The sequence below is a fragment of the Balaenoptera borealis genome (assembly GCF_965194805.1).
Source record: "Balaenoptera borealis genome assembly, chromosome: 3".
NCBI lineage: Eukaryota > Metazoa > Chordata > Mammalia > Artiodactyla > Balaenopteridae > Balaenoptera > Balaenoptera borealis.
Window position 1 is genome coordinate 90,618,764 of NC_138866.1, and position 23,366 is coordinate 90,642,129.

General features: G+C 35.1%; 2 protein-coding genes and 1 long non-coding RNA gene across 4 annotated transcripts in view; 1 reads left to right on the plus strand and 2 right to left on the minus strand.

Moving 5' to 3' along the window:
• SLC24A5 (solute carrier family 24 member 5) overlaps positions 1 to 14,342 on the plus strand; it is a 30,593-nt gene extending 16,251 nt beyond the window's left edge. The window contains exons 3-9 of the mRNA XM_082387661.1: positions 6,461 to 6,544; positions 6,633 to 6,736; positions 7,081 to 7,181; positions 8,867 to 9,150; positions 11,270 to 11,476; positions 13,406 to 13,507; positions 14,012 to 14,342. Coding sequence (XP_082243787.1) covers positions 6,461 to 6,544; positions 6,633 to 6,736; positions 7,081 to 7,181; positions 8,867 to 9,150; positions 11,270 to 11,476; positions 13,406 to 13,507; positions 14,012 to 14,334 — 1,205 coding nt within the window. The 3' untranslated portion in view covers positions 14,335 to 14,342. The remainder of the gene's footprint in view (positions 1 to 6,460; positions 6,545 to 6,632; positions 6,737 to 7,080; positions 7,182 to 8,866; positions 9,151 to 11,269; positions 11,477 to 13,405; positions 13,508 to 14,011) is intronic.
• LOC309626674 overlaps positions 1 to 14,633 on the minus strand; it is a 49,764-nt gene extending 35,131 nt beyond the window's left edge. The window contains exons 1-3 of the long non-coding RNA XR_014243351.1: positions 14,574 to 14,633; positions 5,492 to 5,762; positions 3,796 to 3,975 (exon numbers count right to left, since the gene is read on the minus strand). This is a non-coding gene — a long non-coding RNA (uncharacterized lncRNA). The remainder of the gene's footprint in view (positions 1 to 3,795; positions 3,976 to 5,491; positions 5,763 to 14,573) is intronic.
• The window catches only part of MYEF2 (myelin expression factor 2), a gene marked incomplete at its 5' end in the record, with an annotated part of 30,918 nt that continues 21,902 nt past the window's right edge, over positions 14,351 to 23,366 (minus strand). For both annotated transcript variants that reach the window (XM_082387681.1, XM_082387680.1), the window contains 3 exons: positions 14,351 to 15,062; positions 22,784 to 22,835; positions 22,915 to 23,123. In XM_082387681.1, coding sequence (XP_082243807.1) covers positions 14,899 to 15,062; positions 22,784 to 22,835; positions 22,915 to 23,123 — 425 coding nt within the window. In that variant the 3' untranslated portion in view covers positions 14,351 to 14,898. The remainder of the gene's footprint in view (positions 15,063 to 22,783; positions 22,836 to 22,914; positions 23,124 to 23,366) is intronic.

The window sequence follows — 23,366 nt, forward strand, 5'->3', positions numbered from 1 at the left end:
TATTTATGTATTTATTATAGTTATTTATCATAAAACAATTATAGAAGACCAAGCATGGTTCTAAATTAAACATATATGATTATATTTAGTTTTCACAAAAACCCTATAAAGTAGGGACTATTAGATTGGTTTTACTAATGAAAAAACCGAGGCTGAGAGAATATATAATTTCTCAAGACTACACAGCCAGAACACAGGAGAGCCCTGGTTTCTCTAATGCCAAAACCCAAGAATGTTTTCAACTGCTGTGTGATATAATTTTACACGTCCTTGTTTGAGATTAGCTGCCGTAATATGGTTGTTTCAGAAGAACTGTTCTTTTTGAACAATTTTAAAAGGTATTTTTCCTCCCAAGGGCACTGAAAATTTTGACCACAAAAATACATCAAATACTCACTGTAACTACAGAGGAAGTATACTACAAAATAGTGAGAATCCACCAAGTCACTTAAAAAAATCAGTTAAGAATTTTAGCAACCTACTGGGGGTTGTAAATTAATGTTATAAATGGTTACCTGCAATAATTAGACTCTGAGAACTAAGCATTTTGTCCATGATGTATATGAAGTCATAGTGCAGTACTGTGGAACCAAACCATCATGTATAATGCAATGACTTTCTATGGAGTACATGTCTGAGTCCCAACCTAGGATACAATGGTTGAATTGGCACACCCCTGGCCCACCCAGCCCCGTCACCCCATGAACCCCTCCTCAAATCACTAACAGTGGTTCATTTGGTTAGCACAAGGGTCTTCAGCAAGGTGAAGACTAGAAAAGGCTCAGGACTGGAGTCTCCATGCAGGGGATAAGTTGGAAGTGGTGGAGGGCAGAGCCTCTTGCTGATGCCCTGGCCAGGCCCAGCTCAGGCAAGTGAGTGCTCTTTCTCTGTCTGTAGCTATATATGCTGGTCTGTCAATTACCATTAGAACCACCACCACTTGAGGCTTTCAACAAGGATCTTTCCCTTTCTTGCTCAACTCATGATCATAAAAGTCACACAACCTCTCCTCCCCACCTCAAAACTGGAAAAGCAAGCACATACCCTGAGACATTTTGCTGTCATCTTAACTACGTAGAACCAATACAAGAAAATGTTGTTGCTATACCCCCTTCCTCTAATCCTATTTTCTCTTTTATCCATTTAAGTTCTAAAGGAAAAGAGACTAAAGATGATTCTTCGAACACTTTTATATATAATATAAACTATATTAACTTGTAGCCCAAATAGTAGGACTATTACCTCTCATCTTTATAAGCAGTTCATTTTTAGAAACACAAAAGTTCAGTATAAAGTCAAAACAAATCCTTTTTATGTATTGTTTTAACATGTAATGGGGATCTCCTGGAGTTATTTAACAACTGTTTAAATCACCTTTCTTTAACTTTTCCTAAGCTAACTAGAGAGAAAAATGAGAACCCCTAATGACTGGTCACTTGATATAGCCCAAAGTCCACAATGAGCTAGTTATGAAACTTTTCTTTTTAAATGTTACACTAATATGCTATTCAGTTAGTAATTCTAATCCCTCCACCATGTTGATCCTTTGAAGTATAACATGTCTTAAGTGAAAATGATCTGAGTAAGGTTTTCAGAAACATACTTAAACAAAATATTTACTTTTTTATTAAAAAATTATTCTTATTCACTCTGCTTTGAGCTAATATTTGCCCATGTTCTACTTTATGTTTCAGAAATAGACAACAAGAAAGAAAGGCAGGTTTTAATTCCAGGTAGAATTAATTCTAAATTGATAAAATTGAAAGGGAGTGGAATAATTCTGTGAGTATGGCATTTGGATAGCCGACAGTTTCAGGGGATTGTTTGATTCTTAATCCTTATGAAATTTACAGAGGCAAAGCCTTCCCAAAGAACAAAGAATCTAAGAATAGTGCTTCCTCCCTGCCACACAGGCACTCATTCTCCTCTTAAGAGCATTTTCATCCTCTTTGTTTTTCTTTTCCCTCTGATCTAAACTAATCTAAATTTAAAATATAAATAAATATATTGTGGTCACCTTGCATTGCATCTAAATCTACCCTAGGTGTATGGATCTAAATAAGTGCCAAGTGGTCTGGATATTACCAAGATGCTATTCAGGAACAGGCAATGATGATGATCATGATGATAATAATAATAATAAAGCTATGTATTAATCTCTTCACTTACATGGGTAACAGAAAGAGCAGCTTTTTAAACTCAAAAAGGTCTAGCTGCCCATCCCATCTCTGCAACTACTACCTATGTGACCTTGGGCAAGTTATGGAGACAAAACTCAGGTAATTGTGAGCTCTGGAGATAAAATGTCTTACATATGCTTTATATGATAGACTTAGGGCAAGTGGAAATTAATTAATATTAAAGCTGTTAGATTAGGCCATGGGGGAGTCTTTCTTTTTCAGTGGAATCAGGCCTTTCAAAACATTATACAGGGTTTCAGAATTTATTCCGTTATAGCTCAGACAAAATATGAGATGATAAAGTACTTCAAATGTTTTTATTTACTGTTAAAAGCACCACAGAGCATATACATGCAGTTGTGCATTGAGAGGCTAGGCATTTATTTCAACGATGCTGACTTCACTCAAAACATTTCTAGAATATATTTGGAATTAATATCAGAACCAATTTTGCAAATCATAAAAGACATTGGTTTGCTGTCATACTTCATTTTGAATAGAATTACTCAGCATGGCTACCCATCCTAGTCACTAGAGTTGGGTCTGAATGACTTTTAATTGCTTCCAAAATTCAAATCCATTCACAAAGCATGAAAATTTGCTATCACTGAGGACTTTACAAAATTGTGCCAGAAGACACCAAATTGCTTATAGCCTACTCTTGTAACTCTATTAAACACACATTGTGAAAAGAACTGGAAATACATAAAAGAACGGTAGCAGTGGTTAAAATACAATGTTAAAATTATAAATGATCCTCCCCATTCTGTTTTCTCCTCCGTTTTCTAAATTTTCAGCAGCAAAGGGGATTTTTATTTATAAAAGGAATTTATTTAACAGTAAGAAGCAGTACAGAGGCTTAAGGCATAGAATTCATATTTTATATTTTTTGTAAAAATTGATAAAATTAGAAGATACCTAAATATTGTGTAGTCCAACCCTCCATTTTTCAGATGGCAAAATACAAGGCTTGTCTGAATGACTTATCTAAAGTCTCACATTAAGGTACTGGCAAGGCCAGAAGCCAGGTCTCCATTTTAGTTTAAAACTCTTTCTACTATATTTCCAGAAGAGGATTTTCAAAAACCGTTATAAACTTTCCAACATGGTATCAGAGAAGAGAACATGCTTAAGAAAAAGTCTGATGAGTTACTGATGAGTAATCAGTTCATTATCATAAAGTTGCACTTTATATAAACAATGTAATATCTAAACCTATAAAGAAAACTCACCTTGAACATTTCTACTATATCCTGAAGGAAATATGATTATTCCTTTAGAGTAATAGAGAGGGAAAAAAGTAATAGCTCTTGGGAGGGGGGTGGAAACCAGAACAATTTATCTTTCATAATAAACTATAGCAGAGAGAAATGCTACCCAAGGGTCAGTGAAGACAAAGCCAGTCGATTCTAAAGTTCAAAGGTATAAACCATTTTACAAAATATGCTTAGAACCTTAAGATATAACTTGTTAAAATATCTTTGAAGTTTTACACATCCATCTGTACAGAACCTTTCTTTTCATAACTGAAATAGAGCCCAGTGAATAGCAACAAGCTTTATTGTTACTGCCTTTTGAGAGTAAAAGTGCTCAAAAGGGCCACCTATTTTCTTACCTTGCAGCAGCCGGATGGATCACCCTTTCTCTCTCAAGACTGAATTTTTCTAATGAAGCATTCTTCAGCCAGCATTAAATGAAGATTGGCCATTCACTCTTCAGCTGCCCCAAGTTTAGACAGTTACTTCAAGATAAAGCACTTTGTTCTTTTTCAATTTCCTCCACATATTATCTAGCCCTGGTTTGAGAAGAGAATTCATGGTAATATCACTAAATTCATACATTCTCTGGAATATGCTGGAAAACGTCCAAATTATTCCTGACTCCCATTAGCTATTTTCCCCCTAGCAAGGAATGGAACAGTGGTAGTTATGTACCAGTACCATGAGGCAGGAAAGAAAATGACTCAATTGCCCCCCATAATTGGCCTAAGTGCCATTCTTATATTATATTGAGTTTCTGTGATGAAACAGAAATAGCACTGGGTTTAGAACCAATAAACCTGTGGTTTATGCCCTAACTCCTCACATTTAAGATCCTTACTCTCCATGTAACTTTTAGTTACTTAACCTTCTGGACCCGTTTCTTTATCTGTAAAATGGAAATACCATCACTCACATCTGAGGATAGCTGAGATGATTAAATTATGTATATGATAGTGAACTGTATACCATGAATATAAGATATTATTTACTTCATACATAAAATGAAAAAGTTAATAACAGAACAATATGCTTCATCTTGTTCTATTTTAAGTTTCATGGCCAATCGGTCCTACTACATATCAGAGTTGTAGTAAGAGTATAAATTCTATATACTATATATATGCTGCATATTTATATGTAAAATTACTCTAACCAGTAAAAGAAATGCTATGAAATGTCACTTACATAAATTATTACTTCTCTCCCTTCATTAGTCACCACAAGTAGATGTTCATCAAGCAAGATGACCAAAGGAAAATAGTAAGGAATAGGAGAGAGGGCCTGGATTAGATAATTCCGACTATCCTGAGAGGATTTTTCACAATGGAGGCTTAACAGGTGGCCCAACAAGCTGGTTGGGCCTCTGAGACCAGACAATCTCATGGGTATAAAAAAGATGACTGCGGCTGGTATCACCAGCAAGCAATATTGTGGATGTCTTTCCAAGCACTTCCCATATTCTTCACAATAAAAGCCCAAGTCCTTGCTAGGATCCACAAGGCCTTACATGATCTAGCCACCTATTACCTTTGACCTCATCATCTACAGCTCTCCTTCACACACTTTATTCCAGACACTCCAGTCTTTTTCTGTTTCTTGAACACACAGGCTAGCTTCTACCTCAAAACCTTTGCACGCACTCCATCTACCTAGAATACTCCTGGGTCTATGTGAGGTTAGCTCCCTCACTTTGAAGTCTTTGTTAAGTTACCATCTCAGTGAAGTCCTTTCTGGTTACCCAATCTAAAATTACAATCTTTCCTCCATGACATTTTATATCCCCCCACCCTGCTCTTGCTCCTTCTAACATAATACATAGTTTTCTTATCTTGTCTGTCTGTTCTCACTATAATTAAATTCCAGAAGATGAGAAACATTTGTCTGTTTTGTTACTGCCACATTCCTAGCACATAAAAAAAGCATCTGGCATACTAGGTAGTCAACAGATAAATAACAAATAAATGAACAATAGTCAGGTGTTCCAGTTATCTATGGCTGCTTAACAAATCACCCCAAAACTAGTAGCTTAAAAGAACAATCATTTCATACCTCTCACAGCTTTGGGGGTTTACTGGCCTCAGCTGAGTGGTTCTTGCTTGCGGTCTCTCATGCAGCTATAGTAAGAAGAGAGGACTAGAATTATCTGAAAACTCCCTCCTTCACATGTCTGGCGCCTGGGATGGGAAGATTCAAAACTGGGGGGCTGAACCAGCCGGGGTTCCTCAGGGACCTCTATTTCTATGTGGGCTCTTCACAAGGTCTTTCCAGGATGGTAGCCAGGGTTTTTATGCAATCACTTAGGGCTCTGAAGCAAATGTTCCTAGAGAGAGAAAACCATGAGAAAGTTTTGTCACCTTTTATGTCCTAGCTTCAGAAATATTACGGCTCCGCCATACTGTTAGTCAAAGCAGTCACAAAGGCTCATCTAGGCTCAGATGACGTAAACATAAACTCCACCTTGTTTTTTGTTTTGTTTTGGTTTTTTGATAGGGAATGGAGAGGTTCTGGAAAATCATGTGGGCAGAAATATTGTAGCTATTTTTGTTTTGTTGTCACACCGCCAACAACAAAAGGAATCAGTAATGTCAAAGGTAGATGCTTCAGCAGAGAAGTAGAACCTGATGTGGACCTGAGAGTGAGCGACAGGTAATGGTCCCCACAGGCAAGAATAAGGAAATACTGACCACAGGTGAAAGGGGCTCAACAAAGCACACCAGAGTTTGAGAGTCTGGAAAGACTGAGTGTCAAATATCAGTAGCTATAGCAAACAATAAACATCAACAAAGGACTGCTATCAAAGCCTTGGAAACCTGAGCTTTAGTTCTAACTTTGACACTAACTTTCTGACCTAGGGTAAATAATGCCTAGCATGCTGCCTCTATCGGCTATTTTCCAGCTAAAGTTAATATTAGTGATTTTCTGTGAAGACGTAGCTTTGATATATATCTATTTAGTTATAAAGACATACTCTTTCATTTGTCACTTTACCAGGCATAACATAGTTTCATTTGTCTTCAGACTTGGGATTGTCCCAGAATGTTGCAGGTGCAACTTTTATGGCAGCCGGCAGTTCAGCTCCTGAATTAGTTACTGCTTTCCTAGGTAATTATTGCTCCTTGTATTTTTTCTTACTCTATGTGATTTGATCTTCTCCAAGTCAATACTAACTTAGCTACTGTCTTGCTTATAGGTGTATTTATCACAAAGGGCGATATTGGCATTAGCACCATTCTTGGATCTGCAATTTATAATCTCCTTGGCATCTGTGCAGCCTGTGGCTTACTATCTAACGTGGTATGTAAAAAAACTTTATTCAACAAAATTTATTGCCTTGACAAATTATAAGAACCGTTCAGAGTCTGGAACAAACAAGGCACTAGTAATGTGTTCAGTTATATTTATTAATCGGTCGAAAAACAACATGTATTCAATTTTAAGTTAACCCACAAATACCTCTTGGTCAAATTTATGAAAATCAGACTACGTTTAGAAACACAATTTTTCTTAAAATTCCTTTCTCTATGCAATATGCAAAAGATAACAATATTTAGCTACAAATATACAAACAATTTTATTATTGCACTAAGCAAGTACTTGAAGAAGTTAGTGTAATGGAGAACATTAAATTATTTTTATAGGTTTCAACGCTATCATGTTGGCCCCTATTCAGAGACTGCGCAGCATACGTGATTAGTGTAGCAGCAGTTCTTGCCATAATATTTGACAACCAAGTTTACTGGTAAGCTTGAAATAATCATTATTCTTAATGTAAAACAATTACAGAGAGGATTTTTATAAAATTCTGATGGTTTAGTAACATTTCTTTTTTTTCAAAAATGTTATTTCAATCACTTCTCAATTATCCGCCACTTCCGTACATTTTCCCTGTAGGTCTCTGAGCTAACCTCCTCACCACGATTGCTAGTTGGGTTCTTCTCCTTTCTTTGCAATTCTTTAGTCAAGTCAGTTTTCTTTTGTCTAACCACTGGATGTTACCACCCTTCTTTCTCCCCACTGCCTGTTGAGAAGATCTCCCAACTTTTTTGTCCGTTAAAGCCCCAACAGGTGGCTTTTTCATCTATTGGGTGGTTTACCTTTCCTCCGTTAAAAGTGACCATGGTCACAAGATTGGAGAAGATGACAAAGGAAGTAAAAGAAGTTCCTTTAAGTTCCTCCAACTTTCTCCCTGATGTTCATTTAGTAAGACGAACTATAGCCTTCTTCCTCTAAAAATCAAAAACGTTTAGGTTTCAATATTGAAAACTATTTGCTTTCTTTATAATCTCCCCATGCCTTGCTGTTCCAAGAAAATGAAAAAGGGGGTGACTTAGTGAACAGATAGTAACCGTTTCAGCTAACAAGTAGGTGTTTATCACTACACTAGGAATCTTAACGGATAAGGAAATGTAAAACACAGCCATACGGATTGTACATTGCCCAATGCCAGAGATCACCAGAAAAATAGAAAACACTGTAAATGGCACCCCTCTGGAATACTACAATTTGGCAGTGCTGCACCAATACCTGCTATCAAAAAACTTTAAACCTCGCAGGGAGCAAATGTTTTAAATGCATCATCCTGAAATCTAGCCTGTCTCCCAAGGAGAGACTGTTGGTTACAATGGGGATGCTTCTGGGACTCAGCAGTTGTCTGTAAGGGGACAGTCACTGTGAGAGCATCCAAGCTAACGCTCCCCCCATTAGGGAAATCAGGAACTCTGTGCTTTCAAGCAGTAGCAGAGATTCACTGGCTATAAAATAAAAGGTAGATGCAAGGTTCAAATGTGATGGTATTCGCTAATGAAAATCCTTTAAACAGCAAACCAGAGTACAGGAAAACGATTCTCAGTGCCTTAGGTATAACTTTATTTTTGAGAACATCCTTGCTTTCTTGTGAATGCAAGCCAAACTCATTTACATTAAAATCGTCAAAAAATCTCTGTATAGCAAACTGAAAAGCTCCAAAGTCTAACATATTCTGAATATTTTACCCAAAATTCCTATACCAGAACAACTGAAATGAAGATACTGTATTTTCTTATAATTATTATATTCTTCCAATGAACTGAGGTGGAGAATGCCCATCACTATTCATTAGTTTCACTTTTATTTTGAAGTCTACAATTACTATTATGTTTAAAGAACTTTTTATGCCTGCCATTCGGAAGGATTCTACAAATTAAGACAATGAATTTATAATCCTTGTTTTTGAAATACAGAAAGGACAGTGTCAAGCTTTCATCAATAAATTTTTAACAATGCTGTAACCAAAGGTGGACACATCTACAAAACCAAAATATATCTAGAACGTTTCCATTCTATTGCTGCATTCGAAAATTAAGCAGATATTGCCCAAAAGCTACTAACTCTAAAATAACTTTCACATTTTTAATTGAAAAACACACAAATTTCTCTAATTTATAGGTATGAAGGAACTTCACTGCTTTTGATATACGGATTATATGTTTTGGTGCTGTGTTTTGACATTAAAATTAACCAATATATTATAAAGAAGTGCGGTCCTTGCTGCACCTGCCTTGCCAAAGCAATGGAAGAGAGAAGTGAACAGCAGCCACTGATGGGATGGGAAGAGGAGGATCAACCATTCATCCGCAGGCAATCAAGAACTGACAGTGGAATATTTCATGAAGATTCTGGCTACTCCCAGCTTTCTATAAGTTTACATGGTCTTAGTCAGGTTTCTGAAGGTAATAACCACATCCTGGCCACTGTTAAGTCTATTCACTAGCAAAACTTAATTTCATTTCACTTAATTCATTAAGTACTATATACTTACTACGTAAAAAACACTATGGGGATTCAGGGATGATCAAGAGGCAGACCTATCCCTAAAGAAGCTTCCAATACTACAGGGGGGAAAAAAAAAACCCAAATAGCTAAAATGTGAACATTTAAGTACTGTAAAGAGAAACAAATAAAGCATAACTGTGGTTCCTAAATGGGACAGACGGTATAAAATTTGATAAGGATGGTTAGATAGGAAAGATGATCACGGAGAAGGGAGCATTAAAACTAAGCCTTGTAGAATAGTAAGATTTTAACTAACAACCTGATTTATGAGTAATAAGTAACAGCTATTGAAGTCTAGACTTCAATAGCTGTTAGTTATTAGTCATAAGTAAATGATGCAGAGATAAGAGTAAAGAGTATTCCATGGACTGACAAGGAAGTAACATGAGCAAAAGGCCTGCTCAAGTACTAACATAACTGGAGCACTGAATGTGCAGAATGGAAGCAGAAGAAAGGTGGATAGAAAGGAAGAGGATAGAAAGAGTCTTAAATGCTAGATTAAGAGTGTTTCCAGGTTTGTGAGTAGAGAAATTATCAGAACTGAAATATGGAATAAAGGACATGGAAGTCTTTAAGAGGCTACTAAACCAACTGATGTGTTTAGCAGATGTCTAGACAAAGTGAAGGCAGGGGGAATACAAGAGAACAGATGTGAGACATTGCAAAGGAAGCATCACCAAGACCAGGCAACTGAAGGGCTACTTGGGAGCAGAGATAATTCTGAGGCTTTTGATAATGACTAAGAAGATAAGAACACCACTTACAAAAACTAGGAATTAAGGAAGAAAAGCTGGTGTGGGAAAAAAGAAAGTAGGAAGGAAACAGTTGAATTTTAAACATGTCATCTGAAGCAGTAGCAAAACACTTAAGTAAATATATTTAGCAGGAAGTCGAATTCAGCTACGGCCAGAAATACAAATTTGGTGGTTACTTTTTTATAAAGTGGTTGTAAGAAACAGATTCTAAATTTTATTTAGTACTTTAGACAGGGAACTTATTCTAATTTATTACCTTAAAAAGTTAAAATATGACTTTGCCCCTTCTTACAAAAATTATAGTTTCTAGTCTTTCAGGCGCAAGAGGTACACATGTCTAAGTTAAATTTTGTAACAAGAAACTCAAAAGAACCAGTCCAAACATTTTTTATTACACTAAAATTATATCTGTTACTTTCTGGCCCATTGGCTGAGGCTTGGCAAAAAATTTTTTATGAGTTATTTTACTAGCATTAGTTGTAATGTGACCTAATATATGGGTATAGTATTTTATAAATGCCATACAAATTTCAAACAATTTTAAAGTGAATTCCCCTTTTTATCCAATATATTATTGTCTTCCACTAAGTTAATAAAACAAATTGAATTTAAAAAACATACTCAAGTCTTATAATTTACAATGTAGATTCTATACTAGTGCCTATTTTCTTAAGGTTCTTTCTAAGAATTGTGGTGAATTCTGTGTTTGGTAAATTAATTAAAGAAAATAATGAAACAAGTCCCCTAAAGTCACTTACAATGAGAATTAGAAATATTCCACTTAATAAAAAGATTATGCTATAATTATCTTATACTCCCTAAGTATACATTATGTGATACATAGGGCAGGCTGGAGGTATCATCAATATTGGGAAATGGAAACAACGGGGATACCTAAGGTTAAGACACCCGGTTAATCCCATAAGCAAAAGTTACTAAAGACCATCCACACTGTAGAAAACCAAGAGAGGTCGAACTGACACTTCATAAACATTATGTCTCTAACATACTTAGTGAATGACCCAAGACATCTTGATGGATTTAAGGCCCCAAATCAAGAAACGCTGAGTATCACATTTTACACCATCAGCCCTGAAGTCTCAATTAGTTTCTCTTTGCCAGCAATATCAGTAATGAGGTATTAGAATGCCTCTTAAAAACTGATACAGCTAATTTATTTCAATACAGCTTTCTAAATGAACATTTCTAACTTAATAGGCCACTTGAGAAAACTCAAAATCGTTTAATTTTTCCCTAACAGATCCACCAAGTGTTTTCAACATGCCTGAAGCAGACTTGAAAAGAATTTTTTGGGTACTATCCCTTCCCATTATTATACTACTTTTTCTAACCACACCAGATTGTAGAAGAAAGTTTTGGAAAAACTACTTTGTGATAACCTTTTTCATGTCAGCACTGTGGATATCTGCATTTACATATATCCTGGTTTGGATGGTCACAATAACTGGTATGTATCTTAAGTATAAGAGCACAATTTAAAAATAAAATAATCAGTTTTATATAAGAACAAAGCATATATTCACTAAGTGTAGTCTAGTTAAAGAGCAAATTTTTTTTCAGCAAAGACTAAAGATAAGTGCTATTTACAGAAAGATTAAATATTAATACACCAACAAGCTCATTCAGGTTTTGTGAGTTGTATATCACATGTCGACTACATTTTCACTGTTATACAGCCCAGGGGTACAAGTCAAAGGAATGTACATGTTATAAATGAAATCAAATTCACAGAATGTCTTTCTATTATGCTAATAATTAAATCACATTGCATGGGTGCACAATATAGTCTTTATATTGAATTCCATTCCATAATAAAAAATATAGCAAGGTGCCAGTGTTTCGAGAAAACGACGGGTACTCACTGTTTAACTGGATTACATTTTATTTTGCTTTTTAATATGGGAAGGAATATAAACGTAGTATGAAACGAATAAAAAGGGTATAAAATAAAGTTTCATTTTAGGTTTCTACTACCTTCATGATTAAGATTTCACTATTACTGCTTGGTCATAAGCAGCTCTAGTCCCACAGAACTCCTAGTCCAGAAGGAAAAACTGAATATAAACAATGAACAAAAAAATCAGGAATTTCTCCCAGAAAGGTTAAGCTGAATGGACTTACATCATAGATGAGCAAACCACCACCTGTGTGCCCAAATCGCTGAGTCTCCTGCTTTTGAGAGTTAAGTTTTACTGAACACAGTCATGCCCATCCATTTATATATTATCTATGGATGCTTTCACATTACACTGGCAGAGCTGAATAACTGCAACAGAGATCATATAGCCTGCAAAGCCTAAAATAATTACTATCTCACTCTTTCGAAAAAAGTTTGCTGACCTCTGACTCTTCTCAAATTAATATATGACTTAGAATAGTATGCTATTCTATTTCTTTTTACTTTTTTTTAAGAGCACAATGAAAAAGTCCAATAGCTTGCATATTAAAACGCTAAATTTTCTCAGACAGATCACATTTGACATTAGGAAAGCAAGAAAAGAACAAAATGAAGTACTAGATCATAGAACAGTCCCCAAGATGATAAATATTAGTGTTATTTATGTACATATGAACTCTGGCAAACCGGTAACAAAATTAACAACCAATTACAATTCCAGTATCAATATATAAGCATGCAATAAATATGCTACTTGAAGTTCTTTTAATTAACATTTTAAGAAAAAAAAATTCTAAAGTAAGTTTTCAATTACAATATTAAGAGCAGTTACAATTACTTTCTTTAAAAAACTTCCCTCTAGTTCTGTTTCCCAAAATGAATACATTTATGAAAAATGTTGAACTGACATCAGATTTAACAGAAGTATTAAACTGGGACCATAAAGTTAGAAAGACTCAAGCCGAATCGTATTTTGTTTTCCTCAGATTTATGATTTCCCAAAGAAAACACTAAACGAAGGTCTGTCACTAAAGTAGGAATTTAAAAACGCATACCGTGTTAACACATTTACAGCTTAAGAACAGCTACAAATGATTTGCTTAAATCTTACCTCTTTAGCAAATGTTTTTAAAAGGGAAAAGAGAAAATGACCAATCTCATTAGCATATTTTAAGCAACAGCCTTGACAACAGTGGACAGCCAAAACATCTGTAAGCATACCAGGTAGGGAAATTACTCCTTGGTAGAATTTTGTGTATTAAATATCAATATCTGTCATTAAAAATCTGTGCTACCTGGGTTACCAATTCACCAATATTATTCAATATTTTGGTAGCTAAAATCTAAGTAAATACATATTGGTTCTGAAATCTAAATATGCCTATTTTCTGTTTCAGGAAAGAAATATCTGAAATATCTGCAGAGAACAGTTAGCGAATCTATAAGATTTGTAACTTGTAATATCTATGTTTATTACAGGGGAAACATTAGAAATTCCAGATACAGTAATGGGCCTTACTTTATTAGCAGCAGGAACAAGCATACCAGACACGATTGCAAGTGTGTTGGTTGCAAGAAAAGGTAAGAAGTAGGTCCCTCAAGCTGCAGTGCCCATTCTTAAAAGCCTGGCTGAAATACACTGAGCAAAGGTACCTTTAAAATATTTATTTCCTCAGTAACATACTTCGAAGAAAAAAAAAGGAGTGACTCAGAGGAAGGATTTACTATTTAATAGCAGATTAATTTCACTAAATCTAATTGCCCAAGTAATATTCATCTGAAATGTGCATTAAATCATAACTAACCATGTTAGAATGAAAAGCAACAAGTAATCTACATACCTTATTGAAAAATGGTTTAATAAATAAAGATAATTATTATTAGATAAATAAATGTTAAGACTTTAAATACTAACCCCCCCAAATTTAAAAATACAAATTCATTAAGACTTTTGCTCTAATACAACAATTTTCCAAAACAAACAGAGAAAGTATCCAGTGTTTTTTCTTATGAAGCTTATTAATAAAATACAGTATTGGTGTGCATATTTTAACAACATGCTTTGTTTTTGTTTTTTTTTTACAGGCAAGGGAGATATGGCTATGTCTAACATCGTGGGATCCAACGTGTTCGATATGTTGTGCCTAGGAGTTCCATGGTTTATTAAAACTACATTTATAAATGCATCTGCTCCTGTAGAAGTGAACAGTAGAGGACTAACTTACATAACCATCTTTCTCAACATTTCAGTTATTTTTCTTTTCTTAGCAGTTCACCTTAATGGCTGGAAACTAGACAGAAAGTTGGGAGCAGTCTGCCTATTATTATACTTGGGGCTTGCAACGTTATCAGTTCTGTATGAACTTGGAATTATTGGAAATAATAAAATAAGGGGCTGTGGTGGTTAATGTTATGTGGAAAATGTGAATGATGGGGAAGGGCAGAGAAGGAAAACTCCAATTCTCCATTTAAGTCAAATAAAAAATATTCTGAACTTTAGAATCTAAAACTTACTTACAGTAATTCTTTATCACCAACAAAAATTTAAAACCAACCAAAATCATATCCTAATTTGTCTGAGCCCTTTCTTTTCAAGGACAATTACATATATTAAACAGAAGTTTTGAAAAAACCATCTATGTTTTACCTTACAATAAGTTGATAAAAGCTGGGGACACTTGGACAAACAAATCCCACTATGCAGAACTGAAAATAACAAGAAAATGGCTTATTTCATTAAAAATAGTATAACCATTCATTTAAACTGAATGACCAGACTTGCTGTCTTTAAAAATCCAAACTTGAGATTAACAAAAATCACAGTATATTAACACTATACTGTTAAAAGCTGGTGGGAGTTTTAAAAGTTCATCTTTACAACTTTTGTAAGCATACAGTATTACTTAAAAAAATGACTTTTACTAGGAGATTCAGCAAAACAGATGTAAGAATGTTCCAACCGTGGTTTCAAATTATGCATTACGATCCAAGCGAACATCAATTTCTCTGCCACTGATTTTTATGCCATTCATTATTCTGCAGGCTTTTTCAGCTGATTCTGGGGAGTCAAATCTGACCGTTCCACAGCCTTTTGACTTTCCATTCTCCATTTTTATTTCTGCAAACATTACGTGACCTGTAAAAGAAAAATTATAGAATTACTAGTCGGTTTAAACAGGTTCCATTTCACTACACAGGTCTGAAATTTCTCATAGCCAATGAAATGACAACTTGGCTAAAAACATCAATGATTTTAAAACAGCACATCATATAAGCATTATTCTCATCATTTTATATTCTGAATATAATGCAATTCATATAAAGTAATGAATATATACAGGTTATAATATACAAAATTGAAATCAAAATAAATTTGCTTAGGATTTAATATTTTACTAAAATAAAAATTTTTTAATGTTAAATCCTTACTTCTAAAGTGAATTTTATAGCAAGATAAGATAAGCTAGCACAAAATGACACCAAGTCACCATGCCTAATAACAAACTTACAAATTCAAACAAAATTATTTTTAGAAAAACAATTGCTCTTTTATGCCCAATCCCCTAATCTCTCTTCCTTCCCTTTTATCCTCCATTTCACTCTTTTATCCCTGAAAATAGTAGCAACTGCCCAGAAATTTAATTTTTACCAGGCCACAAAGAGCTCCGCTAATTCTGCTTTTCAACCACAGTGCCAAAGTCATTTATTCAATATGACAATTTGAACTCCACATGTAAGAGTGGCACCAAGTGTATTACGGAAACAGGCATGGACGAGATACTGTAGATTTGAATCAATAAAAGTAGAAAACAGTGATGATAAGAGCACAAAGAAGAACCTTAGAGAAGCTTCCAGGAGAAGGAAAACCAGACAATGGTTCTGTTTATAGTTAATATCACTACTGACTCTATACAGACTGGTATTTGAAATAAATGAATATCATTTATCAAAATACGTGGCCATAAAAATCCATCATCCAAACCAGAAACTTCAGAGAGTAAAAGGGAGAGTTATTAATAATTACACACAAATAACAGATGTAAACATTGAGACTATCCCCAGGCATACAAGGATGTATGATAACCCAGTTCACACAGATTTAGATGTGAGGTGTGTGACTACTTACCATAATGTTTCCCTCCCCTTGAATATTATAGTTGCCAGATCACTATGGGCTAATTTTAGTCTGGCAATAAAATCAAAGAGCCAGACATATTTAGTTCTATAAAAGGACAAAAAAAGGAAAAGGGAGGAAGGCAAAGAAAAGGGCTGGGGCTTCCCTGGTGGCACAGTGGTTAAGAATCCACCTGCTAATGCAGGGGACATGGGTTCGAGCCCTGGTCCGGGAAGATCCCACAGTCCGTGGAGCAACTAAGCCCGTGCACCACAACTACTGAGCCTGCGCTCTAGAGACTGCGAGCCACAACTACTGAGCCCACGTGCCACAACTACTGAAGCCCGCACTCCTAGAGCCTGTGCTCTGCAACAAGAGAAGCCACCTCAATGAGAAGCCTGCGCACTGCAACGAAGAGTATTCCCCGCTCACCGCAACTAGAGGAAGCCTGCGTGCAGCAACAAAGACCCAATGCAGCCCAAAATAATAAATTAATTAATTTTAAAAACGGCTTATCAAAAAATTGCATAAGCCCTTTCCAGGCAATGGGATGAATTTTTAATCCAAATGCATGGGTAAGATTTTTTTTTCCTGTTTAAATTTTGATCTGAATGATTTTGATCTGAATGATTTCTACAACATCCTAGACTATTTTTCTTCTTTTGTTTATTCATCCATCCCCGCCCTGCCCCATTACTGTGTTTTTTTAAAACCAACTGATAGGTAATCACTCACCCACTCAATACTAATTCAATGGTTCAAGTTAATAAATATCACACTGAACCAAAACCATGATCTGTAACCCAAGCCAGGCAGTCTTTAACTGTGTTCTAAAAGTATAAAAAAGACTAATTCCCAGAGAAATTATTATATGGTTAAAGTAGATCCAAAAAATTTTTAACCTACAACAGGTAAAAAACCAAACACACCCCTGTGCATCATTAGTGGGAATGTAAACTGGTGTTTCCACTATAGAAAACAGTATGGCAATTCCTCAAGAAATTAAAAATAGAACTACCATAAGATCCAGCAATTCTCCTCCTGGGTACTTATCCAAAGAAAATAAAAACACTACTTAAAAAAGATACATGCACCCCTATGTTCACTGCAGCACTATTTACAACAGCCAAGATATGGAAGCCACCTAAGCCTGCACTACTCCGCCATAAAAAAGAATGAAATCTTGCCATTTGCAACAACATGGATGAACCCAGAGGGTATTATATGCTAAGTAAATAAGTCAGAGAAAGATAAATACTGTATAATTTCACTTACATGTGGAATCTAAAAACCAAAAGAAATGAACGTAACAAAACAGAAACAGTTATACAGAGAAGGAACAGGTGGCTGTCTTGAGTGGAGGGGGCTGGAGAGAAGAAAGAAATAGGAAAGGAAGATTAAGAGGTACAAACTTCCAATTGCAAAATAAATGAGTCACGGGTAGGAAATGTACAATGTGAGGAATATAGTCAGTAACTGTGTAATATCTTTTTATGGTGATATATTGTAACTAGACTTATCGTGATGATCATTTGAAAAGTACAGAAATATCGAATCACTATATTGTGTAACAGGAACTAACATAGGGTTGTGGGTCAATTATACTTCAAAAGCAAAGAAACAAACTCAGAGGAAAAAAAGAGATCATTTTGTAGTTACCAGAGGCGGGGGGTGGGAGAAATTGGAGGAAGGGAGTCAAAAGGTACAAACTTCGAGTTATAAGATAAATAAGTACTAGGGATGTAATGTACAACATGATAAATATAATTAACACTGCTGAGTGTTACATATTAAAGTTGTTAAGAGAGTAAATCCTAAGAGATCTCATCACAAGGAAAATCTTTTTTTCTATGTCTTTAATTTTGTATCTATGAGATGATGGACATTCACTGAACTTCTTGTGATAACCATTTTATATGTGTAAGTCAAATCATTATGCTGTACACCTTAAACTTATACAGTGCTATATGTCGATGATATCTCAACGAAACTGGAAGAAAAAAATTTTTTTTAAAATACAGAAATCACATTTTCTAACAAACATCATAAAATGAAACTGGAGACTATCTATATATATATATTTTTAAAGCTTTAAAGACAAATGCAGAGCAATTTCCAGAGTCCTCTTAGTATCTCAAATGCTGGGACCTGAAAATAAAGCAAGTTTAATTAAAGAAGCATACCTTGGTAAATGGGAGCTCTTTACAGTGATTTTGAAGAGGACTGTGGAGAATTTTCAAGAGCTTTTAAGGTTAAAGGTTCTTCATTATCCTAAATTTACCTGTTTTTCTTAACATAAGTATCCCACCATAGGTTTATTAGCAATACTAAGGTTCACTCAAGCAAGAAATCTTCAAAACTTCAAAGGAAAATATGTAATAATCTCTTGCAAAATCTGTTAATCTCCCAGGACAAGTTTCTCTTTTCTTCTCTTAAATTTCCTCTCTGTTTAGGAACCATGACTCAAACCACCAAATTCCTGACCTCACAATGATCTCAAGGCTTTTCTAGCTGACAAGGTCTATCAGCTAAGATACTTGAACCTTCTTACAGTTTGGACACTCAGGTTTATAGAGAAAGTGGCTTATAGATACTTGTTTCACGGTTAGATTGTCCCAAAAAACCCCTAGGTATAGAACTAGAAAGTTGTTTTCTAACTTTCTTCTTAACCCCATAAAAACACCAATTGAGATATTTTCTTTTCTAAAGATAAATAATTGAGGAGAAAAAAATTTAGTTTTAATTAATTAAAATCAGACTTCTCTGGTTTTGTACATGTTCCGAGGACTCTTAAATGACTTAAATATCTACTGATCTTATGTGATTCCAAGAAAAACAAAACAGGGCTGCTATTTTAGCAACAGTGTAAGATAAAAGAGTATGCAATGAGAAATCAGTATTACAGTAATCAAAGATACTGCTGTTACATATACTAACTACAAAAAATGACTTTCCTGCAATAAAAGAAAACTTTCTATTTTATTTAACTCAGCCTATTAAGTAATCTTGTGGGGTATACTCTGCAAAATGATGATGTAAAAGCATATCTAAAAACAGACCAAATTAAAGCATAAATAAATAAATAAATGGTTTAATAAAACCTACTTCCAAAGTACAGCTGTAACATAACCACAGGACAAGAAAGCAAAATCAGATATTCTACAAGAAACTATAATTATGATATGGGAGACAAAAAACAAAGTTTGAGTGTTTCTTTACAAACAAAAGAAAGGGACTATCTATGAATATTCTTCATACATTGTTTTTACTCTTACTGCATTATTTTTACTGTTATGTTAATCTAGAGTCCACTAGTCATGCTTGAAGCACCATGTGTTTTAGTAAATAAAATCCACCACAAGTCTCCATTTTCTATGCAGTTAACAGGTAGCATACTGATGTAAAAAATGAAAATAATGGAAACCTGTGGAACAACGTTACATTTGGCATGGTTTATAGCAGGAATAATTAAGAATGGGCTTTCCTTGCACTGCAGTTCTAAAACATACTAAGCCAGAGTATGGTTAAAGTGCATAGACAATATGGAAGTTTGAAAAACTATACCTATTTGACTTCATTAACACAACCTGAATTAATGTGGGGTCCAACTCTGAATGGGTCAGTTATTTACACTCAGTCTTCTTAAAAATGTGTATTCTGAGGAATTACATATAGCAAAATAAAAGAAGATCTACTTTACTATACTCACTTCCTTCTCATCTTGTTATATTTGGGGTATCTGAACACATTTTTTCCTGAATTATACCCGCTAAGGAAATGTATTGAGGGTTATATAACTCATACTCCAACATTTTCTCAATCTTTGTAATTGCCCCACCAAGGACAATTAACCACTCTAGACATTTAATAATCAGAGGGTTCGCTGATGGGCCATTTACTAGCAGTTACTGTCTAGAGGAGAGCATGGAGTACCACTAGACTCCTACTAAGAAGTAATCAAGAGAATATACTTACTCACCTTGGGCTGAGGGGGTTAAAAAAACAGCAAAAAACTGACTTCTGCTGTGAAAAGGGCCACTACTGGCTTGGAGCAGGTTAAAAAGAAACTTTCCATTCTAAGAAATAAAAGCTCTAAGATTTGAAAATTAATAAAGTGGTGTGGCAGAAAAATAGATGGTTCAGTTCATACAAGCCAGATAATTTCCATAGTTGTCAATAGCTGGACACTTAATTCTATAAATTATTACTGTAACTTATCTTCCTTTCCATCAAGGTAAGTTCAAGGTTAAAAACAGGAAGATGGTAGGAAATTATTTAGTACGGTATTACCTTAATATAAATCTGAAAGTCAAAAGCTTTTACAATTAGAATTGAGAAAACAAAAACAAAAATCATTACTCTCATGATATAATACAGACTGATCAAAAAGGGACATAAAAATAGAGCTAAGGGGCTTCCCTGGTGGTTCAGTGGTTGAGAATCCGCCTGCCAATGCAGGGGACACGGGTTCGAGCCCTGGTCTGGGAAGATCCCACATGCCACGGAGCAACTGGGTCCGTGAGCCACAACTACTGAGCCTGCGCGTCTGGAGCCTGTGCTCCGCAACAAGAGAGGCGGCGATAGTGAGAGGCCCGCGCACCGCGATGAAGAGTGGCCCCCGCTTGCCGCAACTAGAGAAAGCCCTCGCACAGAAACGAAGACCCAACACACAGCCATAAATAAATAAATAAATAAATAAATAAATTTTTTTTAAAAATTACATAAATTCCTTAAAAAAAAAATAGAGCTAAAATAACAGAGTTAAGAACTTTATTTTATTGGCTAAAATGTTGTACAGATTTTTTAAATGTAGATTTGGGGACTAGTTTTTGCTTTTAAAAAATGTTTTTGAATTGTTGATGTCCTTCTGTCAAAACAATGCCAGCAACAAGTATACAAGCCCACCAAAAGACCTCAAATTTGCTGCAAGCCTTGCTCATATCTGATCTTGAAAGGAAATCTGCCTACGTACAAGGAAACAGTCAACTCAGTATTGGTCACATTTTCACTAACATCACTTGTTTGCCCCACCTTGTTCTTTATCTTGTTTCATTTCTACTTTTTAAAATAAAGTCATATGTCATCTGGAGATTCTTTTTCACTGAAACTACAACAGCAGGGATTATCTATACTTGCTGCCACTGCTCCTCATTTGATGGATCTCACTAAGGCCGTAATATGCTCGTTTCCCCTGTAGCCTATGGGATTCATGGCTAGATGCTGCTTACTCATCCTGGTAGATCTCCTTACTCTTACAAAGACTACCAACACCTCAAAACAACTTGATAATTCTGCTTTCTCTTAGTAGCGACTATTTACTAGTTGACTTGTTTACAACAACTTTTTTATCAAGAAAAATTTTCTTTCTCTTCTTTGAATAAAATGTAAACAAATATAAATAAAAAGATGATCAACAAAAAGGAGCCACTAGAACACTGTAGACAGATCCACACCGTATGTTCTTTGAGGGCAGGGGTAATATCTTACTTTCTTCCCCTTTCTAATCCTAATGACGAGCAGACTACCAAAAATGCAGTATTTGTAGATTTACTTAATAAATAACCAAATAAATGAATGAAGATCTTTTCAGAATGCTTAACTCATTCATAACATTTAATAAACTCCTACTATATGTGCAGAGGCAACGAAAGGTGCTAGAATAAAAAGATGATGGTTCTTGCCCTCAAGAGCCTCCATCTGGGAGGGATGAAAACATGTGAACAGATTACTACAAGAAAGTTAGGTATAAAGTATTCTGAGAACACATTAGAGAACAGTTTCCAGAAGGATCACTTTGACCCCTTGTGACAGTGGCTACAAAGGCTACTTTTGTGGGCGAACACTAAACTTATCCCCTTCATGATCTCCAGAAATTAAAGATGTATTCCAAATACTCTTAACTTTCCATTAACTCTCAAAGGTTGAATGTACCACTTTTACTTAGCTATTTTTCATCATTATATCCCACCTACATAGTTGTACTATTAATAATTATACTCTCTGGGTTACCATGCAATAGCAAAAAAATACTAGCAGGAAATCTGTTACTTTGTTCTACTCACACTAAATCTCTCATCATTACAATAAAAAAGGCCCTCTTTTAAAAGTAATAAACCACCTAATCATCTACAGACCTAATGAACATATTACGGTTGTATAGGTAGTATCATTATAGCCAAGAACAGTTTATAAAAAAAAACAGAAGGGCCACCAGAATGTACCTGTCTAAGGCATTCTAGGCAGTGGGTTCTACGCTATCAACTAAGTTTCCTTTATTGTATAGGTGACAGAGTGCGCAGAATGGGTCTCATCTATTAACTCCATATCACTTGGATGTCAGCATTTCATTGGGTCATGTTGACAAAGCACTGTACTACATTATAAACAAAGAAATAAATATACCATTCGTTAGTATTTCCCACATAAAAAACATCCTTTTAAATTCAAGCAATGATGATATGGTAACCATTTAAAAATCAGGTAATAAAATAAGCCCTTTCTTTATCCACAGGAGACAATGACAGACTCTACTCTAAATCTTGTTATTTAGTAGTAATTTGCACTGCTGTACGTCAGAGGATAGCAAAATAATTCATTTCTTTGAAGTGGAATTAAATCTGTCATACTACCCAGGAATAAGCATCTGGACAGGAAAAGAAAGGTCTAAGCAGTATTTAAAAGTTTAAAATCAATTTTTCCTCCATCATCAATATCAATATATCTACAGTCATTGGCATACTTACCACACTGACTGAATTTCTCTTTTAGTTTCTGCCAAGTCAAGTCAAAAGGCAGCTAGAATGAAAAAAGGTATTAGTAACAGATATACAAGGAGAAAAATAATTTTAAGTATACTTTACATTTAGTTGCTTACATTTCTGACAAATATCTGGTTGCCTTTGGAGCCTATTCTGTCTCTCATTCCGCTTCCCATAGGACCCGATAAAAATCCTCGATCCATATCGATGCTCCTTTCCAGGATAGCTCCTATACCTGGTCCCATTCTATCAAAGCTGGAACTCATCCGATCCAGTCCCATCCCCATTCCTCCAGTCACACTGTTCATGCCACCCATTCCACCACCTGGATTTTCAAGAAGGGAAGGGAGGATTTGGGAGTTTGGTGTTTTTGTTTTAAAAACAGAAGGAAAAGGAGAAGGAAGAGGAAGAAGGAGAGAAAGAGGAGGGAGAGAATCATTTTTGAGAAAGAAAGAGAGAAAAATTAATTCATTTATGTAATTAGACAATATATAAACAAAATTATTTTATACACACAATATAACAATCTTCCAAGGAACAGATTTTAATTTTGTATATATTCAGTTAG